This window comes from Gymnogyps californianus, chromosome 3 (assembly GCF_018139145.2).
Source record: "Gymnogyps californianus isolate 813 chromosome 3, ASM1813914v2, whole genome shotgun sequence".
Classification (NCBI taxonomy): domain Eukaryota; kingdom Metazoa; phylum Chordata; class Aves; order Accipitriformes; family Cathartidae; genus Gymnogyps; species Gymnogyps californianus.
In genome coordinates, this window is record NC_059473.1 from 49,209,451 (window position 1) to 49,235,018 (window position 25,568).

The 25,568-nt window shown below is 36.7% G+C and overlaps 1 protein-coding gene across 4 annotated transcripts; it reads right to left on the reverse strand.

The window, feature by feature from the left end:
- Positions 1-568: 568 nt before the first annotated feature.
- On the reverse strand, positions 569-25,442 carry CEP43 (centrosomal protein 43). 4 transcript variants are annotated; one of them, XM_050893491.1, is made up of 14 exons: positions 25,291-25,442; positions 17,049-17,102; positions 14,500-14,554; positions 13,757-13,845; positions 11,873-12,011; positions 11,013-11,086; positions 7,811-7,832; positions 6,845-6,867; positions 6,296-6,513; positions 3,456-3,565; positions 2,779-2,847; positions 1,990-2,029; positions 1,234-1,327; positions 569-775 (listed from the first exon to the last, which is right to left on the reverse strand). In XM_050893491.1, exons 1-14 carry the CDS (start codon positions 25,378-25,380, stop codon positions 701-703), a joined length of 1,152 nt encoding a protein of 383 aa, XP_050749448.1. In that variant the 5' UTR covers positions 25,381-25,442; the 3' UTR covers positions 569-700. The 4 variants fall into 4 exon arrangements, with proteins under 4 accessions (XP_050749448.1, XP_050749445.1, XP_050749446.1 ...); XM_050893488.1 differs by lacking the exons at positions 6,845-6,867; positions 7,811-7,832 and having other exon boundaries at positions 11,013-11,096; positions 11,877-12,011; XM_050893489.1 differs by lacking the exons at positions 6,845-6,867; positions 7,811-7,832.
- Between the last annotated feature and the right edge of the window lie 126 nt (positions 25,443-25,568).

Here is a 25,568-nt window from a genome sequence, read left to right on the forward strand (position 1 = left end):
GCTTAGGTCTTAACATCAATGGTCTGACAAACATATTTAAACAAGAATATTCGGAGTTAAGACTAGTGCTAAATTTAGCTCCTAAATTTAGCTACATTTAGATTTGAGAGTTTAGATACTCTCAGTTTGATATGCCTTTAAAAAAAATAAAGTCCAATTTTCAGAAGAGTCTGAAAAACAGTAGTTTCAAGTAAGTCTGGAGCAATTAGGTATTGTGGCTAGAGCTACCATAAATATGTACTACATGCTGACTTGACAAAATTGTGTTAAAAGAAGCACAAGTTGAACCACTACCTCTGAAGGTTCTTGCTTTGGTTATCTTTAAAAAAAATTCAGACTGTTACAATAACAGTGCAAGTTCATTATAAAGCCACATGCCTCTGTAGATGTTCTCTTATCAATTGGTTTTTATTATGCCCACTGCCAGCAATGGACATTCTGCTTGGAAAATCCACCTCCTGCTGTAAAAGGTTTGGCTGAACCAAATGAAGAAAATAATTCTGCTATCAGACTCAAATGGGAACGCAGTATCTCATTTAGTTCTTGTTAAGAATATTTAAAAGCCTTCTCCACCTATAGTCTTTTTGAAACACAAGGCACAAATAGGGAGTGGACATTCCAGCAAAAAGTGATTGTCTGAAATTAACAGTCCACAGCAGTCTTCTAGTCCAGCACAATGAAACATTTTTGCTGTCCAATTCTATGCCACGTCTTCTAGATAATCTGCAACATCACTTAACTGAGAAATGGTAAGGTCTTGCGTGATGCCTTCAAGCTAGAAAATAAATGAAATTACAAACTCAGAAATCTTAGAAACAGTGAAGTATTATTTCTTGTAGGCCTTCATATAGCATCCCACCCTTTTGGCCTCAAGCTCTTTCAGTGAGATTTCATACTCCTTTAGGAGGTGCTCAGACAGATGTTGAGATATAGGGATAAGACATTCCTATGCTGGATACTGAACCGGTCTCAAATACCTTTTACATGCCTAGAAACAGACAGTGAATTGTGCTACCGAACAATTGTTGTGGGGTTTCTGTTTCGTTTTCTTAATCAGTACAGTATCTAACTTGGCAAGAATACTAGGTGTAAAAATAGAGAACATAAATAATATAATCTTAACATGTATCCTAGGAACCGATGATATGGCACATTCCTTCATGGAAGGTTAAAAAAAAAAGTCAAGACAAGATCAGAAGAATGTCAAGAAGAACAATTTTAAAAGAATCATACTTTATCACTGGCATTTGACTCTTCTGTTTCCACAGAAATTTCATCTATTTCTTCACCAATACTGATATCACTTTTTTCTGAGCGATGACTAGTACTAAAGAGAAAGAAAACCATAAATGTAGAAATAAGACTTTCTTTTTGAACATCCAGGTATGACATTCACTTTATACCTGACATTTGATTGGGATTTCACTTCCTAACAAGTTAAATATGAAGTTACCTAAAAAACTCATAACAACTAAAAGCTTTCTACCTAGATGAAGCCATGATAAATACTGATAAATACTTAGGCCTCAGTCCTGCAGTTTACAACACCAATACCTTCATATCATAAGGATGAGGCTGTTAAATATTTATTACTGACTACTCCTGATGCTTTATTTTTTAGTTGAATATTTCAGCATACACCATATTCATTGTCTAATAGCATTCATTGAAGTGTTAAAACATCGTTAAGTGCATCATTCAGGAAAAAAACAAACACTTTCCACAAAAAAGCAACAACTGCTCATCATCTTGAAGTTAGCACCAGGTTTTTAAGGAACTCATTACCCCCTACACAAAAGGGATCTGTTTTTTTAAAATTTGTAACTATATGTATTAAAATAGCAAACTGAAGTTTAAAGTAGTTCAGAGATACTGACAGACTCCAGCAATAGTGACTAGCTGAAATATTATGAAATAATTCACATATGCTAGTGGATATGCTTATAATGCATGAAATACTATGCTACTGCAGTATCATCCTTCTCTTACCTGTTGAAGTCATCAGCATACTCATCGTCATCTCCATTTCCTAAATAAAAATTTTTAAAAGGTATTAATCAAACAAGTCTTCTCTTCAGGAAATGCAAAAAAAGAATCTATTCCTGCACCAAAATACATGGGTTGATGGCCAGCAAAAGTGCGAGTAGATTAAATTACTTGTGCAGATTAGGAAAAGAAGATGAGTTTATGTTTGTCATTAATCTATCTCAATCTCATTTACACAAACTGTTTTGAAATTGAACATACATTTTCAGGATGTTGGCTACATTGCTGAAGACAAAATTTAAATACCTGGCAGCTCTGTTTTGAGAGAGCTGATACTTCTTATATCACATCATCTTCATATTGCTCCTAAAGCTTATAAGGCAACTTTCAAAGGTGTGGAGGGCAAGTAAATATACCACTGAAAAACAGTAAGACTTGTCTGGCTATCTTTTCCCACAAATATAAAACCTCTCTTTTCTTAGAAACCTAGACAACAAAATTTATCACTTGATATTAGCAAATGTATGCACGGAATAAAGCAAATTTTTGCCGCATGTGTAAAATACTAATCCACATACAAGACACCAGTTTCCACTTTTTTGTTTTCCTTTAGATCAGATCTTGCTCTCAACTCCAGTAAGTTCTACAATGATGTTAAATAAAGAGACATAAGTAAAAGCTGAAAATTTTAGTTCAGTATGTGTATTTCAGTTTCTCAGATTCCTCTAAGAAGCTGGGCCAGAACTTACAGTTAAAAATATCAGAACTTCCTCATGTTTAGCAGTTACTTGCCTAATTCTAGTGATCCCAGTTTTGCATTCACCAATCGCAGGTCTTTCAAAACAGAGTTTCTATTCAAATCTATAACAAAACAAAAGCATTTATGTCAGAAATTTGACTTGTGACTTTAAAATAAGATCCCACTTAAACATACCCATCAACCATTTATAATGTGTTCTTTTATAATACCCTTATATAATTTTATAGTATAGTATGATAATATTATATCCAATCTTCAGGTCTGAACTCTGCTAACATTTAAAAACATGAGTATCAAACAGTGACGATCTCCCAGTATTCACAATCAGGTTTTACAACATGAAAGCAAATACCCCTAAAGAACTTGTGCAAATAACGTGAGATAACAATGCAAAGGAGTAAGTTAATTTCAGTTAAAAACTGAGCAGTAGAATTTTATACTCCTGAAAACTGCTTTATCTACACACACACAAAAAAAAGGAGTGTAGATAAGTATTTCATGCTCCAAAACATAAGATGTCCCAATGGTAACATAATATATCAAACCAGTATGTGATCACTCAGTGAAAAAAGCATTACTATAAAGCAGATTACAACCAGAAGGGGGCCATATACTTCATCACATTTGCATCTGAATGCGTAGATCATTCATTACATTACGAGAAATATCTCCTACATTCATGAAAACACAAAAACATTTGAAAACTTACTATCAGACTCCTTTAGCGAAGGTGCACCAGTCAGGGAGCTTAACCCACTTTTTAGAGGCGGTGCATCAGAAAGGGATGCTAGACCTCCTGCTTTATTAGCTTCAGTTTTCCTGAAACAAACCAAATAAATAAGTACTCCAGAGCTGTAAAATGTGTGTAGTGACTTTCTTTTCTATTATTTACTAACTTGTCATAAAACTAGAACAGCAATATTTACAACAAAAAAAGCAAGGGAAAAGGACTATTCATCCTGCAATCTTAAAAACAGTAGGCAGTTTACTGGCACAAGTGTCAAGCAAGACATTCAGTAAGAAAGTCCCTTTCTCACCTATGCAAAGACTTCTGCCTGCCTTCTTTCACAGAGCTCCTGCACCTTCATCAGCATCACTATTTTTATCAAGGGGCCTTTCATTATCCCCACATGTAAACACAGCCAAAAGAAGAAAGATTCAGATATAAATCAATATTTAAATTAGTTTGGTTTACAACTAAAAGAGATTATGTCTGATGAAACTATTAATCCTAAGAGCAGTCAGTTCACAGAATGAAAACCTCTCAGTTACAGCAAGATAGATCTCATCATCATGTGTCAAAGTTCACTTGGCTACTACCTATTCCATTCATATATCTAAAGTGTCGAGTTCAAATACTACTTGCAAGCAAAGGATGAAGAAACACTATTAAAAAGAGATCAAGATTTTCACATTTAGTAATACCAGAACTGTTCGTTACTGTGATTCCATTCCTATTAGTAATGGACAACATTTGAATCATTCATTATATCTATATCACCAAAATATCATGTATACCATCACATATGAAAACACTTCAAAATTTTGAACAGGTCAGAGACCTAGGGGCAATGAGAGCTTGGGCCATCTCTTACTCTGTGCTTAGTAACTGCTTGCTCCCTTCATCTCTAATAATACATACACCCTTCTTACAGGAATGGGCATAGCTCCTGTAAGGAATCCATCTTTTTGCAAACCAAGTGATGCTGGCACCTCTCCAACTTACTCATCCCTTGGGACTCAGGCACACCAGCACAACATACCACAAAGGGATTTCACCTGAAGAATATGTTCTTTTTTCTCCTCTAGAGGAGCTGCCAGGAAGGTAGAAGTAAAAGACTCAGCAGAGACAGCTCAGTTACAATTAGTTGCTAGCCTCTTTATTATTAACATATTCAGCAAACCTTATTATGGAACATTACTATAATATCTACATCACAATAACATTATGAGGTACAAATTACTACTTGGTGAAATGTGACTACTACAGACACACATAATTTGGAAATCATTTTTTCTGTAGGCAGTTTCTCTACCAGGAAAAAATCCTTATTTTACTGAATAATTAAGAGTCTTTTTCTTGGATGGTCTTTTTAAAGAAATCCAGTTTACCCAGTTTCAAAGTGAATTTCCCTTCTTGTCATATGAAAATGCTTGAACATTAAGAAATTAGTAAATACTATTATTATCCAGAAATTTTTCCAGCCTTTTCTAGTTTTCCCAACTTATTATTTAAACATATTTTATGGCAACACAACCACCTGCTACGATGGTTAGACTTTGGTTAAAGGCTAGTTAAATGAGCTCTTGAGTAAAGAAGAGTAAATGCACTCAGATGCAGTTTTAATCTTGATATTTCTAGTAAGAAAAAGAGAAAAGAAATACCATAGTAGGGTTATTTGTAACACAATATTTTTCAGAGGAAAAATCACTGCTCTGAGGAAAAAAATTCTGCTCCAACTAAATACATCCAACGAAAACTGTATTATAAATAATCTTCCTCAGAGTCCATCAATTTACTGGAAAGAGACCTAATTTACCTGGCAAGATTGCTTTGTGCTGTATCAGAATGACCCCATTCCAAGAGTAAGCATCTACTGTAGTGATAATACAAAAAAGTTTATGCTGTTCTGCCCACTATCAACGTAGTTGGGGGCAAAAGCCAACATGAGGGGAGCTACTGTCAAACTGACTTGCAAATGCTTCTGTAACTTCTTCTGGTAACCCCTACTAAGCTACAGCAATTCTCCGATTACTCGAGCACAGCAAAAGAACACCATGAAAAGATCTTGCAGCATTTCTCAATAGAGATACCCAAACTAAGCTTCAAGATAACTCGACATGGTAACATAAAGATAGGTTTTTCAGTTTTATAACAAAGCTGTTGTATAGTTCAGTCACTAGTCCTTGTTTCAAATGGTATTTTTCAGTCAGACTTCATAGATGAACAATAAAAAAAATGCCCTTCAGAAGTGTCTGCAAAGTTGGCACATGCAGAAATAACAACACTTCACTGAAAACATAGAACTGCACACGAAAGGTGCTGCAACATGAAGAGGAAGTCCTCAACTGTGAGAAAACTTTCCTTATTCTCACAGTTTATGGAGCCAGTTTACACATTCACCACATTTTTTGTATTCCTTACAAAGCCATACAGATATCTAAAGCATTATCCCTGTCATTGTCCACTTCCTTTGGTACTGATCACCACTGCAGCTCTGCTGCAAGAAGAAACACTGATGTCTGTGCCTTGTACACGTTCATTCCACCAAAGAAATAGGCTGGGGACATTATACAGTCTAACTGATGCACTTTAAAGTGATACAGGTTTTTCCACTCACGGTACATCCAAGAGATCCCAGATGACACTGTGCATTTCAAAGAATAGAATCATAGAAATGCACATTTCAGAAACAAAATGTTACAGAATAGATCTAAATACTTGCATTTACAAGTGTGAATAATCAAACATCAGCTAGCTCTCAAAGGTCTGCAAGCATACTGAGGACAAAATGAACCTGTATTAAGTAGAACATCCATGTTACTTACCAGCCATAAGTTCTTTCTGGTTTGGGTATAGGATCATCAAAAAATGAATCTCCCTCTACATCATCTTCATCCACACCTGGATCACTTTTTTCTTTGGTATTTAAGTCTTTGTTTTCTAGTTGAGGATCTAGTTTTGTTTCATTAGGCAGAAAATGAATGCTTCTTTTGCTTGCTTCCCCCGAAGAGACACTTGTATCACTTTGAGTGGTTTCAGCAGCCTTGAAAGATAAAGAAAAAATCCCTCACTGAAAGAAATAAGTATTTATGTCTTATAATACTGTAAGTGGTAATATAAACACACAACATATAATATACACCTATCATCACTTTTTAAAAAGTTAGCTCAAATTTATTAGTACTTCTCAGGAATTTATTAGTAACATCAGGAATTGCACAAGAGAAAAAAGTTTTTATCACTTTAGAAAGGAAGTGTTCTTTGTTGCTGCCATTAAAAAATTCTGTTCCATCCTCTGCATTGCTTTGCTATCTAGATCACCTCTATTATAAATGCAAATGATTTTAAAAGATGTTGGTCATCAAATAAAGAACCCTACCGACAGATTGATTCTTACCTCGTAGCTTTGAATATAGGGGGGGTTGGTTTGTTTTACAGCCTGAAAGTTATGTGATGCTTTATTAGTGTTATTTTGCAACTCGCCTATAAACAAATGTTATTTGTTACAGCCACTGTCTTCAAAAGAAATCAATTTAAACCCATGCAAATTACTAACTTCCACATTAAATGGTAATCTCTGCAATATAATATTAGGTTTTAAAGCAGCAAGCATAAGACGACTGCAGTTAATGACACTTTCTCCCTCCAAATACTAAAACCAAAAATGACACAAACAAGATACTTTAAAAGTACATAACTTTCAGTCTTTATATCATGCTTATGGCTCAGTCCTACAGATACTCAAGCATGTAAGGACTATTCTATATGCTAACTTTAAGATCAAGTAATACAGCTCAAGCCATATCTTTGCAAAACTTCTGGGCCCAAAGAACAATATTCAAATTTACCTAGATAATCAAGCTGTTGTGAAAAAACAGATTTTTATTTTTAAACAATAGTATCCTGCTACCTAGCAAGCAGTACTGCAATTTTTATCTTTCCCTAGACTTATTAAAATAAAGCCAGTGAAAAGATCTATTTATTACATTAACTTCCTTCCTGCACACTAAGAATAGAAACAGTTTTGAAACAAAATCAACAGTACCGTTTAATCCAGATAATCAATATGTAGGTTGAACTGTCCCAAGTATTTCTTTATCAGTCATTAACTTCCATTCAGAAGGCTGAAGTAAAATTTTCAAACTGTAGGCCACGAAAGTTGAAAAAGGCCTACCAATGTAATTTTATCTCAGTCACAGAACCACATTCAATTGCTGGCAACAGTTCAGTTCTTCTAGAGCAAGAAAAAGTACTTATACCTGTAAGCGGTAGTAACAACAATATTTTAATTTCCTATCCTAGGGGAACAGAATTGTTGAAAATTAAGAGCTTAGTGATACCCTGACTGGAGTAAAAGGGAAGCTACTTTTCTGTTCTGGGCCCTGAGGCAGTGAGCTGCTGCTATCTCATCTGAGAAACTACAAGCACAACAGTTGGCCTTTGGTTGAATTCATATATTGTAAAGTTTTGCTAAAATGAAATAACTACTTGCAAATTGTAGTGATAGGTTAACCATAGCTAAGGGTTCAAAGAGCAACATGCCTACCTTGGGTTTCAGACTAATGGTGTTAATAAGATAAGTCAGAGTGTGGTTTCACACTTGCACTTAAACAAATGTAATCCTTTGCTGCTGCCAAGAGCTGTGGTCTTGGTCTCTCCTAACACTCTCCCTTCTACGTTACACGTATTGGTTGCCAAGGCACAGTCAGAACCAGTTCAGCTCACAGGTTTGCTGAAAAACCACCAGAGAATCTCAAGTTTCAATCAGGAAGTCTAGACTGTTCAGGTAACTTCCATCTTGCTCCAGCCAGGACTGGCTAAAATTTCCTCCTCCTGCATTATTTGTACTCCAAGTATGTTGCACAGGCAGAATATTCTCCCATCCTGCCTTTGCAAAGGAGAGAGAGAACCAGGAAAAAATGTGTCTAAGAACTGTAGTCCCATTAAGATATCCATTACTTATTCTTAGAGGAGTATGTAGTCCAACCAACAGCTGTTGCTGTTTCTATGAGGAAACATCCATACAGAAACCAATTTTCTCCCGTTTCTGAGATAAATATATTTTCATGGAGGATTTGGCAATATATTATGAAAAGCATTTCCAGAACATGTTCATCTATCTCCCACTGCAATGGAATTATGATTTGCTTGCCATAGAAGATGGGTATAAAGAATATAAAAAGCCTGATCATAAATTCCAGCTTATTGGAAATTATATTCTACTTGCAACCTCATCACATCAGAAAGAGCATGTAAACGAAAGTGTTCTTATCACCTCAGCTGCTGCTGCATGCCATAAGTATTCAACTCTTAACTGTGGTGTTTTGCCAATGCACAAAACTCTCCTTAAAAAAAGGAAACATGGTTCAGTGAATGATCTTTTACCACACTAACACTTGTTGCTCAGAATTAAATACTCCTATCTGGTAGTTTCTCTAAAACTTAGACCTTTGAATAAATCTTAGAATCACTTTCTTGTATCCATATACTTACTGGGAATTAAGTATATACACATTAAAAAAATGACACTATCAACTGGACCAGTCCCAATCACTATCATTAAGCTGAAGTCAGTCAACAGGAGAAGCTTTTGCATCTATGGATTAGTACATCTAAATAGTTGATAGCAGCCTGAAAAAGAATTCTGACAACCTCAACACAGAGAAGAATACAATGCACTGCAATACATACTTCTGGAAAACAGCACTAATCTTTGGAAATCATTGAAACATGGTTTATATTTTTTTTTCTACCCAGTTTGGACAGCAATATTTGAGCTTGGTACAGGAGTTCCTGTTTTGCACAGGCCCAAACAATTGGGATAAAAGAACTAACACTGTCATTTATTCCTGTTATAATCTTAAACAACAGGAATTACTGTTACTACTCCAGGATACCTCCTCTAAAGCAGAGTTTCCATGCATAACTAGATTGAGAAGAACGAGTTTTACATTTCCTAATGAAACAAGTCTTAAGATATTATACTCCTCTGAGCTTGTGTCCCTTTGTCTTCCCCTAATTAATGTATTTTGGACTGGCTGGCTAAGTTCAACCACTACAAAAAGGGTAGAAGTTTTGGAAAAAAACCCAAAACCTCGCCTGTATAACCGCATTGCCAAAAGCTCTGTCAAGAACAGACATAAAGGAATAAGATTCATACCAGACAGAGGATGGACCAGTCTTGAGACATTTGCATGCACACCCAGAAAAACACCCATATGAAACCTGGTTCAATTTACAAGCTACTGGAATTACTTTTTTCCTCCTCTAGACAGGTATTCTTTTCCTGAGGAAAAGCCATATAACAAACACTTAGCTCTTCTCTTTCTGGCCTACTTATTTCAAATAAAGTAATTTAAACCTGAAGATGAAAGGTGGTATGTGCAAGGGAGAATGGAATATTTATGACTTCTAACTCATCTTCAGTAGTTCTTCTTAGCTAATCTAGAACCACCCTAAGACAAAAGTAGGGGCTCAGGTATGAAGCAACAGTATTAGTAACAGTGATATTTAATCAGCATTCAGATCTTTTTAGTGGATTTGTTTTGTTTTAAAAGCTGGTGCCAAGCAAGAATTATCTTCTCCTAAAGCAGGTCTGAAATTATTAGAATTTCCATTCAAAGGTCAGTTACAGAAATATTAGCTTTTAAGATACTAGCAACAAGCACAGCAATTAATAAAGTAACTTATTCTTGAAATGAAGCTTGCTTTTCAAATTGTATAGTTTTCTGGTTTTGCATGGCAAAAAACTAAAGAACTGGAATAAAAATGAAGCAGATCCAAACTGAGCTGTCATTTTATTTTCTTTTAGCCTTATCACTCCCTCTCCCAAATGAATAAACAAATAACAAAATCCATGCAATGTTATATTTCTCAGCTTTCATTAGTGAGTTGGAAAGCTTCTAAGTTATTTCCAGTAATCTTGAAAAAAGCTATTAAAACTTTTTATGTGATAAGATTACATCAATAATTTGAACAAACTTTAGTACTTGAATCAGGGTTGTTTTGCTTTGTTTGGTTGTTTGGGGTTTTTTGGTGTTGTTTTAGGGGGTTTTTTGTTTGGTTGGTTGGGTTTTTTAACTGGGTGTAGTGGGTAGCTGGTTTCTTGTGGAAAAGAGGCTTAAGTGATCATGCCCCTTTCCATGCCCTACACTTTCCCATAATTCCCAACCTGTTGATCAGTTCCAGTCAAATGTAAAGGAGTACTAGAGGCTTGGAAGACGTTAGTTAATATAGATTTTGTGCTAACAGGAAGTACTAGAGAAAAGAAAGCCACAAGCCCCAGAGACAGTTGTATCCTAACACCTTATCAATCCCAAGCAGCAATCAGCCAGCTGCTCAATAAACAGACAAGTTAGCTCTAACCTGTCTGTGTCTCACAGAGACTCTGTGTATGCACTGTCATCTACCCAGTTGGAAGGGTACAGGACTTTGCAGATCATTTAAGTGAATGCCATTGTATCTGCAGTTTCATAGGAGTTCTCTCTTTTACTTATCTTATGTATGTTATGTAGCTTTTTCATTATATATAAACAATCTTACCTTATTTGGTATAGCATGTGTACTTGATCTTCCATCAGATGATTTTGATGTGGGGCACAGGCTATCACTTAGAACTGGAGCCACCTAAGAAGTTTCACATAAACACTTATTAAAAATACATTTAATTTTGTCATAATACCATCCAGTAAGAAACAAGGCTATCATCCTCACTCACACAGTATGCAAACTGTGACACTGTGATGCTGTGTTAGGAAGTCTATGACAACTACTTCTCAATTTAAGCTTTCGTTGGGGTACTGAATGCATCTTGGGTGCAGAGAATTTTCTTTCAAGCCACAATCACGACAGAGACTGATCAAATGCTATTGGTTGGATTTCATTCATTTAATTAACAACGTAATTATATATTCCATTAAAATATTACTGTCATTGCCTTCAGGTACTTCAATACTTCCATATATTTAGTTTTAAATACATATGTTTTCAGAACAGCTTTAAAGCTTTTAACAAAACCAATTCTAGGCTTTTCAGGTCATATTAAAATTAGAAGTATGCCAAAGAAAATACGTACAGCTAAAAGTGTTATCAAACCACACTAGAAATTAGAAAATAAGCGACACAGTGTTTTGTGTCATTTATCTGGGTTCACTCTGTGTTACTATGTCAGCAGAATATTAGTAAAGAGTACTAGGGTGGCATTAAAAGTAATCGAATAGTCAATCTTTATCTTTTAGCATTGTTTTCTGATAAGTTATGTTGAAGGCATAATATAATAAAGACTTGAAACAGTATAATACTACAATAATAGCCAAGTGTTCTTAATTTCAGTTTATTTTTCATCATTGAAAGGAAAATGAATAAAGAATTATGAAGAAAAAGAAATTACATGTTAACACTACTTACTTCTCCACTGCCTGAAATCTTTTTCTGCTGACATTTTCTAACAACCTCCAATAACAGCGGACCACCCACAGTACCTTCTGCTTCTATAATTCCCAAATCTCGAGCTAAGTTTTCTCGACCATCAAGGCCATTTAGCTGAGGGAGGAAAAAAAAACATTAAAAAAAAATCACCACACAGAAATAACTGTCAGAAAACACAATATATATTTTGTAATGTAACTCCTAAAGCTTTTTGTCTTATTTAATACAGCAATATTTTGACTAAACAGTGATTATTTAAGACTTCCTATTGCATGTGGACTAAAGTAATGATAGCCTCTTACATCCTTTACTTCTGATCTGTACCTGAACTTATCACAGACCATCCAAAGTTGTTTTAAATATGCAAATATTCATCATTAGCATGCTTCAGGATTTAAGGATTTATATGGTCAAGTTACTTTAGCCTATCACATTTAAAAGTGGATCCTAGGACACCTAGCCAGTGGTTCCAGCAAATTCATAGATGGAGAGTCCCCATTCCTGTGCATATAGAAATACACCAGCATAGGTCAACACTTACTTTCAAGTCTGTTTCACTTTAAAAAACCATGGGTTTGGACAGAAACAGGGATTAAAGTAATTCCATATCAGCCAAAAAAAAAATTGACAGGAAAAAATTAAACTCTTATGATTATTTAGTGGCACTTCCTATCAAAACACTGGTCAAGCAAATACTGAAGCAAGCCATCACTAGTCAAGCATACTGAAATACGAGGATAAAGAGACAATAAAACAGACTGCTCAGAGACAGTGGCTAGTAGAGGAAGACAAGTAAAATCTTTCAGCACTATGCACAGCAGCCTTGGCCAACTTGCTTAACATTGGCCAAATTTCATATATGCACTGCAATAGGTGAAAAAGACACTTTTACTGGAAAAAGGAAGGGGGTGTTTCAAAGAGCACGAGATGCCTTTCCAATGCAAATGAAGTACTGCTCCCAAGAGTGGCAACATGACAGAAAGCATGATTGTTTCTATTTGATAGCACGAACATGAATCTTTGTACAGATGTGTCCTAGTGCAATAAACACAGCTAAGGATATTTGGCAAAGGACAAGGGTGTATGGGATTTTCTTTGATTAAGCCCCTAAAAAGAAACATGAACTTCTGAGAAACAGAAGTCATTTAATTGATTTAACAAATTTGGATTTTTAATAAGTGAACTATATAAACTGACATTAAGAATAAAAATGAGTATTTGAGATGTAAAGAGAAATTCTCCAGTTAAATGGAACTGTTTCAAATCCAAATTTATTATTAAAACATTTATATCATAAAAAGAGACAAAGGGACAAACACGATGAAAAACCCCTAACTCAATATCAAAAAGCCTAAAAGCAATCAGTTGGGCTACATGATCATTGTAGGTCCCTTCCAACTGAACTATTCTATTCAATCACTTTTTGTCATGTGCATCTGCACAAAGTTCTTTGTTTCACTGAAATTTCTCTCAGAGTAGATTACTGACAGTATTTTAATTTTCATGTAACAATACTAACTTAATATCATGACATAGTAAAATTATTGGCAAAAAATGTTGCAGGAGTATTCTGTTGTATATACTGTTATATGATTTCACAAAAATTATTAATTTGTTAATTCAAAATTAACCTATTATCAAGCATTGATTTTTGATAAAGGGAATACTCACTCATATTAGCACACTTTCCTGCAATATGTGTCTTTATGACAATAAGTACCTTCTACAGACTAAATATAAAAAATTATTTAGAATACACACAAGCAAGTGGCTTAAAAAAATCTACTATAGCTTCTGTATTCAATGCCATGCACTCTAAACAATCAGCATTGCATACAAATAAAACCAGTATATCTTACCATGCTTGATTCAGGCTGAAAAACAGCCAATGTAAAATCAAGATTGAAAAACCGCAGAAATTCTGCAACAAGACCTGCTACCAAGCGACCTAAAAAGGAAATGAGAAGAGTAAAAATACACCAGACAGAAACAATTATTACTTCAAAGATTTAACATTACAATGGCTTTAGCATGAACATCTACATTGATCAACACTCCTACAAATATCATTTAGACATTCAGCAAACTACCACCACATAGCTAATTTGTATACCAGTTCCCTAATTTCTAACTCAGCCATTGTATCAAAATTATTTGAGTCAGCAATACTGCAGGAGCATAAATAGAGATTGCTTACAAAATTCAGGTGTAAGATTTTTTTTTTAAACTATTCAGCTGTTTTAAAGACATCATTTTGGTATTTCTCCTACATGTGCATTCACTACTGTACATCTACAGTGAGTTTTCACTGGTTACTGTTTCTGTTGGTCTAGAATGGCTCTGAGTTAGCATACTCATAACTCATAATAAAATATTAATTTAAATGCATTAGTCACCTCAGCTAAAAATATAGCTTCAGCAACATTAACTTCAAAAATTATAGATAGAATTCTATTCCGGATGAATAGTAATTATGACATTTGACAGGAACAAAAGCATCCTTTATGTCATGAAGACTGAACTGTTAATAAAAGATTCAAAGATTTAATCCTTTGTTTTCTGTTTTTATTATTTTGAGAAATATACTAAACAAAGAACTTACCATCTTTTGTATCTAAAAAACTTTTCAAGCTTTCATTTACCAGAGGTGCTTTGTTCTGTCAAAAAGCAAAAACCAAACAGTAATTAACATCATCCTCATACTAGCAAGAAATTGAAAACCACAGCAAGTTGGTGTTTTGGTATACACTGTTCTACAATGATGCCTGGCACATGTAATTCACTCCTTCAAAATCCACCTTTGTATTAATTCTACTACCTACAAGTAAAAGCTGCAGAGCCATACATTTACTTAGGCAAATTAAAATTGTCTCAGTGTTTCTATTATAAAAGCTACATAGCTAATTTCACCAAAATTCTTAATAGCATACTGATTTTTATTTACTTAATGACTAAAAACATAAGTTAAGCAGTTAACTTCCCAAATTGCTCCTCTAATATAGTGCCAGGTTTGTTTAAAGAAATTCAGTCCCACTTTTTAAAAAAATGAGAATTTACAAATCATCTAGAAAAAGTGTGGACCATGCTGATCAGTGGTTCACAAATCACTACTAATCTTCTATTAATTAAAAGACCTTCAAAGATATTATGAAAATTTTTTTTTTCTTGTTAGATTTGCACTCTTCAACTTTGATTTTTAAACATAGATAAATCCGTGTGCTGTGTTTGGGTTTGTCAAAGTTGTTCAGGGCTTTTCCAAACCAAATTCTAAATGTCATTCCTAACACACCAAAATACCCTGGTGCCCTGGTTTCAGCTGGGATAGAGTTAATTTTCTTCCTAGTAGCTGGTATAGTGCTGTGTTTGGGATTTAGTGTGAGAATAATGTTGATAACACACTGATGTTTTTAGTTGTTGCTAAGTAGTGTTTATACTAAGTCAAGGATTTTTCAGCTTCTCATGCCCAGCCAGCAAGAAGGCTGGAGGGGCACAAGAAGCTGGGAGGGGACACCGCCAGGACAGCTGACCCAAACTGGCCAAATGGATATTCCATACCATATGATGTCATGCTCAGTATATAAACTGGGGGGAGTTGGCTCGGAGGGGCGGATCAATGCTTGGGAACTAACTGGGCATCGGTCGACAAGTGGCAAGCAATTGCATTGTGCATCACTTGTTTTGTATAGTCTAATTCTTTTAGTAGTATTATTGCCATTTTATTATTATTGTTTTTCATTCCTTCCTATCCTATTAAACTGCCTTTATCTCAACCAATGAGGGTTCCCCCCCCCCCAATTCTCTCCCCCACCCCACTGGGTGGGGGGAGTGAGCGAGCAGCTGCATGGTCCTTAGTTGCTGGCTGGGGTTAAACCACAACACCTGGGTAAGAACCTAACTTGAAGAAAAGGATCTGTTATAGGTATTTATCAGTATAGTCGTAAATGCTAACATACACAAGAAAGCGCTGCACAAAGAAAGAAATATATCTTGCTTAATATTTAGGAATTCAGAGTAGTGATAACTATTAATATATTTCCAGTGTCTCTACAGTGTAAAATTAAAATATCATGATACATTTCAGCCTTTTGAAAAAAAGAGTGATCCAAGATCAACTGTAGCAAATCTCTCTTCAGCCCTATTACTCTCCAGATAGTCTGGGAGGTTGTTCTCTGGGTACTTTATAATATGCTGAAGCTTCCAATAAGAGATGGCACTGTTCTGCTATATCACTCTTCCATTACATCTTCTTCAGCAATCTTATGTTAGATTTCTGGAATATGGAATCTCATACCATAGAATAACTACTTCCCCTCCTTACCAATGTCACAATAATGTCCGTTTCAGTTGTGCAGTTTTCCAGAAAGAGCACAAGCATCTAACCAGTAGAGAAATAGGATAGTGTTCCATTTCTCTCTTTTGAAACAGAGAACCTGGACATATAGCACCCTTTCCTCTCTAGTTCTAGAGAATGAAAAGACACAGGGAACAAGGCAATGCCAGCAGTAGAAGGGGTCACAAAACTAGCATCTGCATACCACAGCAGTATTGTTACTTAATCATGCTAGTATCACATACCCTTAATATTATTATATTGTCAAGGTATCAGTACATAGTCCATCTCTTAATTCAGAATTCTTCCTTAAATATAAGGAAATTATCCTGAAGTAAGCCTACAACATCCTTGTGAGACATACCAAAAGCATTAGCATACTTGGCAAGTTACTGCACTAAATTGCTTTCACAATACACTTGTCAAAAACCCCACTATAATATTTTAAATTTCAAAAGATGTTATTCCGATTTGATAAGATCTTGATCAGTCAACTAGATTTTATTTTTAAAGAAGTATTTGATGGAAAAGATATTTAGTTATTCTTGTCAATTGGACAGAAGCAACATAAAACCAGCAGAGATAGCTACTTAAAGCTACAGTTTCAAAAGGCTACGTAACAAGTCCTATTTCTAAACATCAGGAAACATCCTGATAGTCCTGTTTTGGGTTCTTTACGCACCATCCTCTTATGCAGCAATACATAATTTTCACTTGTTACATTTCACAAATAGAAAGTATTAAAGCTTTTATATTTAATTCTACATGAAGAACTATCAGGATGCTGATTTTTTTAAATTTTTTTTTTAAGGTTCTCTTACCTCTACTTTCTCTTGTTCTTCTAATGCCAAAAAAACAGCTGCTCGCAACTCTGCCTGCCAAATAAACAAAAAAGCAGCATTTCTACAAACACTGTTTTCCCCTATGCAAATAGAATGCAAAGAGCCAGCAAGTAGCTTAACAGCTATTTGTTTCTCCTCAAGCAACTTGGCATCGATTGTAATCTACATCAGTGCAATTAAAACACTTAAGATTACAGGCAATGTGACTTGAGGCTGAGAAAGAGTTTTCAGTCTGAGAACGGGGGAGGGGGGTGTATTTGATACAAGACTTCCTAAATTATTTCTTCATACACAAAAAGATTCCAAATTACCTACATTATCTATTAGTTTCTTCCAAGAATTAAAAATCCAGCTCTTTCAGGCAGCTTTGAAACACCCAGCCTTCACTTACAATTCATTCAGGAAACATGAACGAATAGCTTGTGATAATACATTTTAAAAAGTTAATGTTAAGATATACAAATTCCTATGATTTCTTGTCAGATCACACTCAAATAAACAGAATTTCTCAAGGAAAACAGAGCATGATTCCAGTCATTCAAATACTCCTGTATTGAGGTTTTACCTAACTGATTTTGAATATCTTAATATCAAGGATCAGAATTCTTCTAAGGACTATTTTGAATATTTAAGCCTAAGCCTTGCCTACTTTTTAAAAAAAAAAATTAAACACTACAGTTTCTCTGCTTCTTTTGTTGAACATATCAAATGGACAGCATACATTACATTCGATGAAGTACTTTGCCACTTTAATCAACTGTTAATCTGACATTTTTAAGTAGCCAGTAGATAACACTGCAGTAATAAACTATAAAATACAGTGCTACTCTGTATGCCAGCTTTCTCAAGAGCAAAGAAGAAAGTAAGCTTTTAAAGAAAGATTGATTTACATAACTAAGAACAATATGAAGAGTGTCTGGATTTTCTCATGTATAATACGAAAGGTAACTAAACATGGATTACCCTGTAACTGTTCCCTCCCACCAAAAAAAAAAATCCTTTCATGGGAAAAATAAAATAAACACTTCCTTTTTAAGCATAACCCTCTTTGGACACCTTTTTAAAGGACAAAAAGTAATGCAGAAAAGTTAAAAAGATTTCCCATCAAAAGAAGTGTAAAATGCTTACCACAATTGTATGCAATGGTCATACTGACACTGCAGTTACATTTTTTTCAGGTGCTGGGGTACAGCATTCAATCAGCAAATCCTCTTACAATCCATTAATTTTAATATTATTCTTACAAAATCAATTTACATTTAACTTTCCAACCAACAGCTAACAACTTGTTTATTTAGGCTTATGTCACTATGAAAAACTTCGAATGGTTGCAAGGCTGACTTTCTTTTCCACTGATGCCACAGAAACCAAGTATACTTACATAAGAGGACAAGAATAACAACAAAGCATTCATGAAACGGATTGGCTATTACAATTGTTCAAAATTAGACACCAGCCATTACATGTGAGTAGGGGTAAGCGTTTCCACAGATAAGCAGCCCTCCAATTGCTCCTTCAATCCTGCAAGCATCGCAATAAGTTTGAAGTTAAGCACTCCTGTACTATCTCCACAAGGAAGGTTTACACCATTCCAACACACTGACCTTCGTCCTTTGAGGTGGGTACTGCTCAGATCATACCAAGATATTCTCAATACATCATGTCAAAAATTTAGACATGGAATCCTACACTTGAACCTGTGTGAGGTTAAAGCAGTAATTCTCAGGTTCATGAGAAAGTAAAAAGCAACAATAACAAAGCTGAGACCAAAGGGAAAAATCACCCCAATACAAGGCGGTGAATCATACTACACAGTAGGATGGACAACGTCATACAGGCTTTTCAGGACCTGAGACAAGTCACAGAGAATTTGAACACCAGCGACTAAGACCACCATCATCAGATATAGTCACAGCAATTTGCTCCCACCAACAGATATGGGGGCTTATATAACTGCATAGATTAATCCCTTTACACAGTGTTCTTCTCCCCCCCCCCCTTTTTTTTTTTTTTTAAAAAAAAGGGTGAACAGTTTGCATTTTTCTTTGCCCTAGTACCCTTTGGCACCAGCCCAATCTGTGTGCCATACATTGTAACAACCTGCTCGTACCACCCCCCTACTCCACACTGCCTCATTCCGCCAGCAGTTTTCAACATAATCCAAATACATTTTGAAGAATTTTATTCGCTGTCCAGTAGTAAAGCAGACCAAAGCTTGATATTCAACTTCCCCATCCATATTTTTCCTAAGTCTTCAATAAAAGAGGGTTATGCCAATAGAGTCAGATGTTGACAAGTAAGGTAACAGTGTATATCTATCACTCTTGCATCCACCAAACCCACAGGCTTCTTCCACCTGTGGAAGGTGCCCATTCCCATCTATGCCCAAGTAGTTTTATGAGGCAAGAGCTCATACCAACAAGACAGCGATTTGATTTCACTGAACTTAGCTAAAATGAGTAAGGCTAACATTGTATATGACAGCCGCTGTCCGTACTCAGTGGGGAAAAGTACGGGTCAGTATGTTGAAACAAAAGTACATTTCCCCTTTTCCTCCCAGGCATTTACAGCTCAAACAACACTGTCTCTTGCCAATTGCTGTCGTACTGTAAATCAGAAGCTTGTAGTCCATGAAAGCATCTTTTCTGCACTAGGCTGTAGTATCCCTCTTGAGAATAGTAGTGAAACAACTAGGTAAGTTTATCCTGTTCTAAATACAGAGCCTTTTGCGTGTATCTGAATTCCTGTACAGGAAAACAGCTCCCTCAATCTGCAGTTCCCTGGGAAAGGGGAAAATAGTTCTATCTCAAGAGCTCCCCAAACACATTTTTTAGGTGGCATCTCAAAAATGCCAATCTGATTTGGGAATATGCTCTTAATAGTAAGATAACAAACACCTAGCTTAACAAGGTTATTAGTCTGATTTAGTACACTTGTAAAAGCCCTCTACAGCAGCTTACACAGCCAGATGCTGGACAAAAAGCAAGGATAAGATAGACACTGTCCAGGACTAAAGGATGACCTGTAGCCTGTAACTACCTCCCACTTGCAGACTCCAACACATAGGCATGTAGCTTGCGCCTGGAGTTTTCTTTTATTGTGGTATTTGTCTTTTATTATGCTGGAATGCATTTGTCCAGCACTTAAACAACAAAGCTTATTGTCTTAGGACAAAACTTGAGACAATGTTTTCCAATAGGACAGCACTTGGGGACTTCAAACTCATTTCTATGCCTCAAAGCACGTAGGCATATCAGCAACTAAGATAACTTCTTATAATAGGCACTAAGCACAAAGTGTGGATATGGCTTATTCCTTGCACACTGGTCTCCTTTGCATAGCTACACAATTCACTTGCAAACATCCTGATATCCCAACACCTTCCAAAGCGATCTCTGTAAAATTATTTTTTCCTATCAAATTTTATTCATACTTTCTACTCCTCAGGCAATATTGTAGACGAACAAGCAATAGCTTCATGACATTGATCTCGATATGCTGTGGAATACTAGATGAAAAAGTGGTCACTTGAATTTCATAAAATGCTTTGTACACATAGTACGGTTGAGTATGACATTGTCTGCTAGTTGACAAAGACTTGCTGTCTGTTTCATGCATCTCTCAACATCACTTCTACAAACCCTTAGAGTCCTGCAGCTTTTGCAGAGGAAGTCCTGGGATTTTTTTTTTCCATCAAAGGCCCATTAGCAGGAAGCATAATATAAATTTCAGCTTGCCAAATGCAACTGCTACCACCCTTCTCAACCCGCTTAAGCAGCTGAACACATGCAGTTTTTGAAGCCACATACAGGCAACTTTGTGCATTCCCTAAGAAGAAACGGGTATGCAAGTTCAGTAAGTGTCAATAAGGGAGACACTCACTTCAGAGATCTGCAACAGGCCAGCTGGAGGCGCAAAACTCTCCTGAAAGCTTGCATTCACAAATTGTTACTAACACAAACATCAGTGGATGGTGTGGTTAAACGTATGTTTAGGCTGGTGAAATGATTTAAGTAATGTATAAGATTTTGCAGTGTAAAAGAATGCATTGCTGCTGAGATAAACTGTTTACAGATCTTCCACGCAAAGCACAGGCATGTGTAACTGCCATATGCTCCAGTGCTATGAAACAACCCCATGCACGCACAAGCATAAACAATCTCTTGCATATGTAAAATTTAGTGGCACATGGGTACCTTCCTGCACAGCTTTCAGCATCTCCACTTCCTAACTCCAAAATGACTGTCATATACCTTGGTAGGTACAGAGCAAGACTGGCAGAACATTAAGCAGTCTAACCACTGGTGACCACCCCATGCTAAAACCCTGTGTGCATCAGGCTAAAAGCCTGTACCAGTCCATATGCATCACAAATCCAAAGCTGGCGCCAAACCATAAACAGCAACTTCACTACCAATGTCACTCTGTACCCTCCCCACCACTCTCCATATGTGAAGCCTGTGAGGTTCTCATCCTTGAACAGGATCAGTAAAGTAGTTTGCATGACCATTTTTTGTCCACTTCAGTGGAAAACTCTTCAACTTAGCAGCCTTAATTGGCTAAGAAAGTTAAACTTGCTGGCAGTGTAATTGAAAAGATAAAGAATGCTGGAAAAAGAAATAGGAAGAATCCATACCACAAAGGTAGCAGTAAACACCTAAAAGCCATAAACTCTAAAATACCTGCAGCTACATTTATCATGCGCTTACTTTGCATGTCATGAGCAGTTCTCATTCTCATGTTCCTAAAGGTAGGATACATCCACAATGTTAAGAGGACCATACTGACATTTAAATGTTGAATTTCAGTTAGTTAATCTGAAATCATTATAAATGGTTATATTTTACTTAACTTATAAAAATAAGAAGAAATAGATGTTACATAAAAAAAATTAGTGATTCCCCTTGAATCCAAGAAATGACTTGACTTCCTGAAAGGAACTGCTTTAACAAAAAACACAACATCCAGAAAACACAAGATTACTCTGTAGTGTGCAGCATACTCATGACAGTTAATAATTCAATGACATTTAAAAGCATTGTTCATTATAATATATGGAATGAAGATGAAAAAGCAAATAGGACAATTTTAACTGACCTATGCATATGCAGTTAACAGCCCATTTTAAAAATAGTATTTTTATTCTATCTAGCAACACATTATTTGCCAGTACCTCAGCTGTCTAGGTTTTGAACCAAATTAGCAAGAAATTAGTAATTGTATCAGCTGGCCAAAAGCATTACTAGTCATATGATACTAGTGATGCTAACCTCCTTTATATTTGTAGCAACAGCAAGTTCCAGAGAAGATGTAAAATTCAGGGGGCATAAACTTATTTTTCCCAGAATGAAAGAGATTAAAAGTTACAAACCAAAATAAAATAACAAAGGAACACAGTAAGAAGCATAATGGCTCTTCTTGCTCTGATGGTAACAGCTTCCCTAGGAGAGAGAAAGATCACATTCTCTTCAAGAGAGAAGAACGTGTCTATTTGTACAGCATGCATCACACAGTATCAGTGATAATTTTCACTAAAGTACAAATATCCAGTTATATTCTGTATGTTTACAGAATTCATTAGGAAACAGTCTTATCCATCAGATTAATTCAAATGATTAACAAATTATATATATACACACACAGAGCAGCTTAGAGAAGACAGGGAATTCTCAACTGCAAGTGGCCAATATATTTACAGATCTTCCAGTTTTCACAGTATGAATTCATTAAACACTCCAATGCTCAAAGTCTAAGGTAAATAGAAAAATCATGAACAGATTTTTAAAATGTCATACAAGTAACATTTTTTTCAGCTAAATAATTTACATCAACACCAATGCGCCCAAGAAATTAATCTCAAAATAAGAATAAACTAATAAACTCCAATCCATTATAAAATCATGTTGTATTAGAGAACAAAGGCTTCACCATAAGTTTCTTTCTAAAAATTACTCAGTCATTATGTTACAAAATGTATTAGTTGACAGCCTGATACATTCTATCCACTGAAGTGATTCCACTTGGACTGTAATCCTTCCAGAGCTGTCTTTACCCATAGTGCTTCATACCAGTTCAGCTATACATTGACCATGTATTTTTCTCTTTAATGTATTTACTTCAATAGATCTCAAATACTTTATTAAAATCAGCTTTCTAGCCTCACCCATCTTGAAAAAATGGTCAGTACTCATTCTGAAGTATAAAACAAACAACTGTTTTGATAGCACATAAATGTTCATTCAGTTCTACCACATTAAAAAATACTGACACACAATAGATAAAGAAACACTATTGATCACAACTACATTTAATTTATTTTAATGAAAGGATAGTGGCAATTTTTTTAATGCATGGTATAATCTAATTTCAATTAAAAACTGACACTTGAATAAGACTTGCTCAACCTTAATTCTTCTGGAAGACAATGGGCTTTTTATCAGGTACTAGCAGAACAAATTCTGTAAATCATTAATACTATCAATCAACAGACAGTCAAACTCACATGCCAGTGAGGTTTACAGCTAAGAAAAAACACCATGAATTCCTCAAATGAGCAGCCTTAACCATAAGCATAACAATTATTAAACAGCAACTTCTAGTATTAAAAAGAGACATAACCTGGTAAGCAGGATGCAGTTTGTATTGTTCTAAGTCATTTGCCCGTTTGTCTTAAGGATACCTTACGCCATATTGGATACTACACACTTTCAGCATTATAGAATAGTGAAGACTACAATAAATATATTTACACAAAACTCAATGAACTGGCAACCGTAGCACAAAAACTTGCATACTACACAAAAGCAGGAATTAAGAAACCACAGCTCACATGCTCAATATGACCTAATTAGCTTGCGATTTTTTTTAATTATCATTTTATTATCACCATACTGTTATTGGTTAACACTACATGAGAGGTTAACAGGTGGCCCAAAAGGCCTATTTGATACTTAACTAGAAAAAGGTCTCCCTATTCAAAACACAGTTACATGAGCTAGAATCTTCATCTACTTATGGAATTTAAATAAGGATTATCCATTTGAAATGCAATAACAACATATTTTTTATAATACTATTTTGTTGAAAAGTATGACAACTAGCCCAAAATCCAGTAGACTTCAAAGTACACACACAAAGATGCTCTCACCTCCATTAACCACTTCAGTTGTTGAACTGTTCCTGAAATATCAGCAATGATCATCCACCTCTTGAATGCTTAAAATAGAACACTGTGGATAAACGCCACCATCCTTGATCTGAAATCCAAACTTCATTTCTCCTTTAGCTTGGAAGGGAATCCAGCAGTTCTTATGCTTCCATATCTGTATGGCTCTTTGCTATACACAATAGTTATTGCTGGAAGCTTCTAACTTGAACAAGAATCCATGGAATCAATTTTCATATCCTCTCTGACACAAGCTCAGGCTACACCACAGGCTTAGAAATAGCGTACACTCCACTACAACACTATCTTCCATGTATTTTCTTAACACAGCATTATTTGTTCCCTGTAGGCAGGCAGCATCCCCAGACAGTTTCCAGGTTTAGCAAGCCTCCAAGACACAGTTCAAGCAACCCACGCTCAAGAAGAACAATGTTTAAGCAGCGACCCTCAAGAACTCCTGCTTGAAATTTTCAATAGGGGCTCTTTGTATGGAAGCAGAGAGAAACTCTGTCCACCCTGACCCACACCACCCGGCGGCTGAATGTTTCCAGCAGGTTTGGCAGCAGCAAGAGAGCTCTTGCGGCCACATGGTATCTACGAGGGCAAAACCGCACAGCCGGGCGCCGGGCTCCCTGCGGCGGCCGAGAGCTCCCCTCCCACTCCTCGCCTAGGCGACCTTGCAACTCCTGCAGCCGCCGGGCAGACCTCATGCGGCCGTCAGGCCTGGGGCCCTCGGCTCCGCGTCGAGGACGTACCAGCTCTACCACACAAGGCAGGCGCCGGACCCGGCTCCTCGCCGAGCCCCAGGCCGAGCGGCCGGGGAGCACCACGGGGAAAACTGGCGCCACCGCCAGGCCGTGACGCCGAGAGAGGGCCCCAGCCGGGAACACCGGCTGGAAGCGGCAGCGAGAGGCGACGAAGCCCGTGAAGGCTCAGCCCGCCCCCCACCCCCCCACCCCCCCCCGCGGGGCCGTTAACCGCCGCCGGCGTCAGCCAGCGCTCCCCCTTCCCCGCTGGGCGACGTGTGCGCGGACGAGAGGCTCTCCTTCCCCCCACCTTAATCTTATTGAGCACCCCACTGCTCTCCAGTGTCTGCACCAGCAGGTCCCGCAGCTCTGTGTCCTCCTCCGTCGCTGCGGCCGCCATCTTGTTTCTCCCTGACAACCGCCCAAACTGCGCTAGCGGTAGGACGAGCCCGGCAGATTCGCCTCCGCTGCCGGCGGAGGCACTAACCCAGTAGTGGGCCCGAGGAAACGAGGTGCGGAGGGCCGGCGGCCACCCTCAGTACCGGTCCGAAAGGGGACGCAGAGAGGCCGGCAGCCACCCAGCACCTC

Excerpts from the sequence above, each read along its gene's own strand:
- CEP43 (XM_050893491.1), bottom strand. The coding sequence starts at position 25,380 with ATGGCGGCCGCAGCGACGGAGGAGGACACAGAGCTGCGGGACCTGCTG. Across the intron at positions 12,012-13,756 it reads TTCAGCCTGAATCAAGCATG|CTAAATGGCCTTGATGGTCG; the intron begins GTAAGATATACT and ends TTCCTCCCTCAG. Across the intron at positions 6,868-7,810 it reads TCCCTTTTACTCCAGTCAGG|GTAAGAATCAATCTGTCGGT; the intron begins GTATCACTAAGC and ends CAAAGCTACGAG.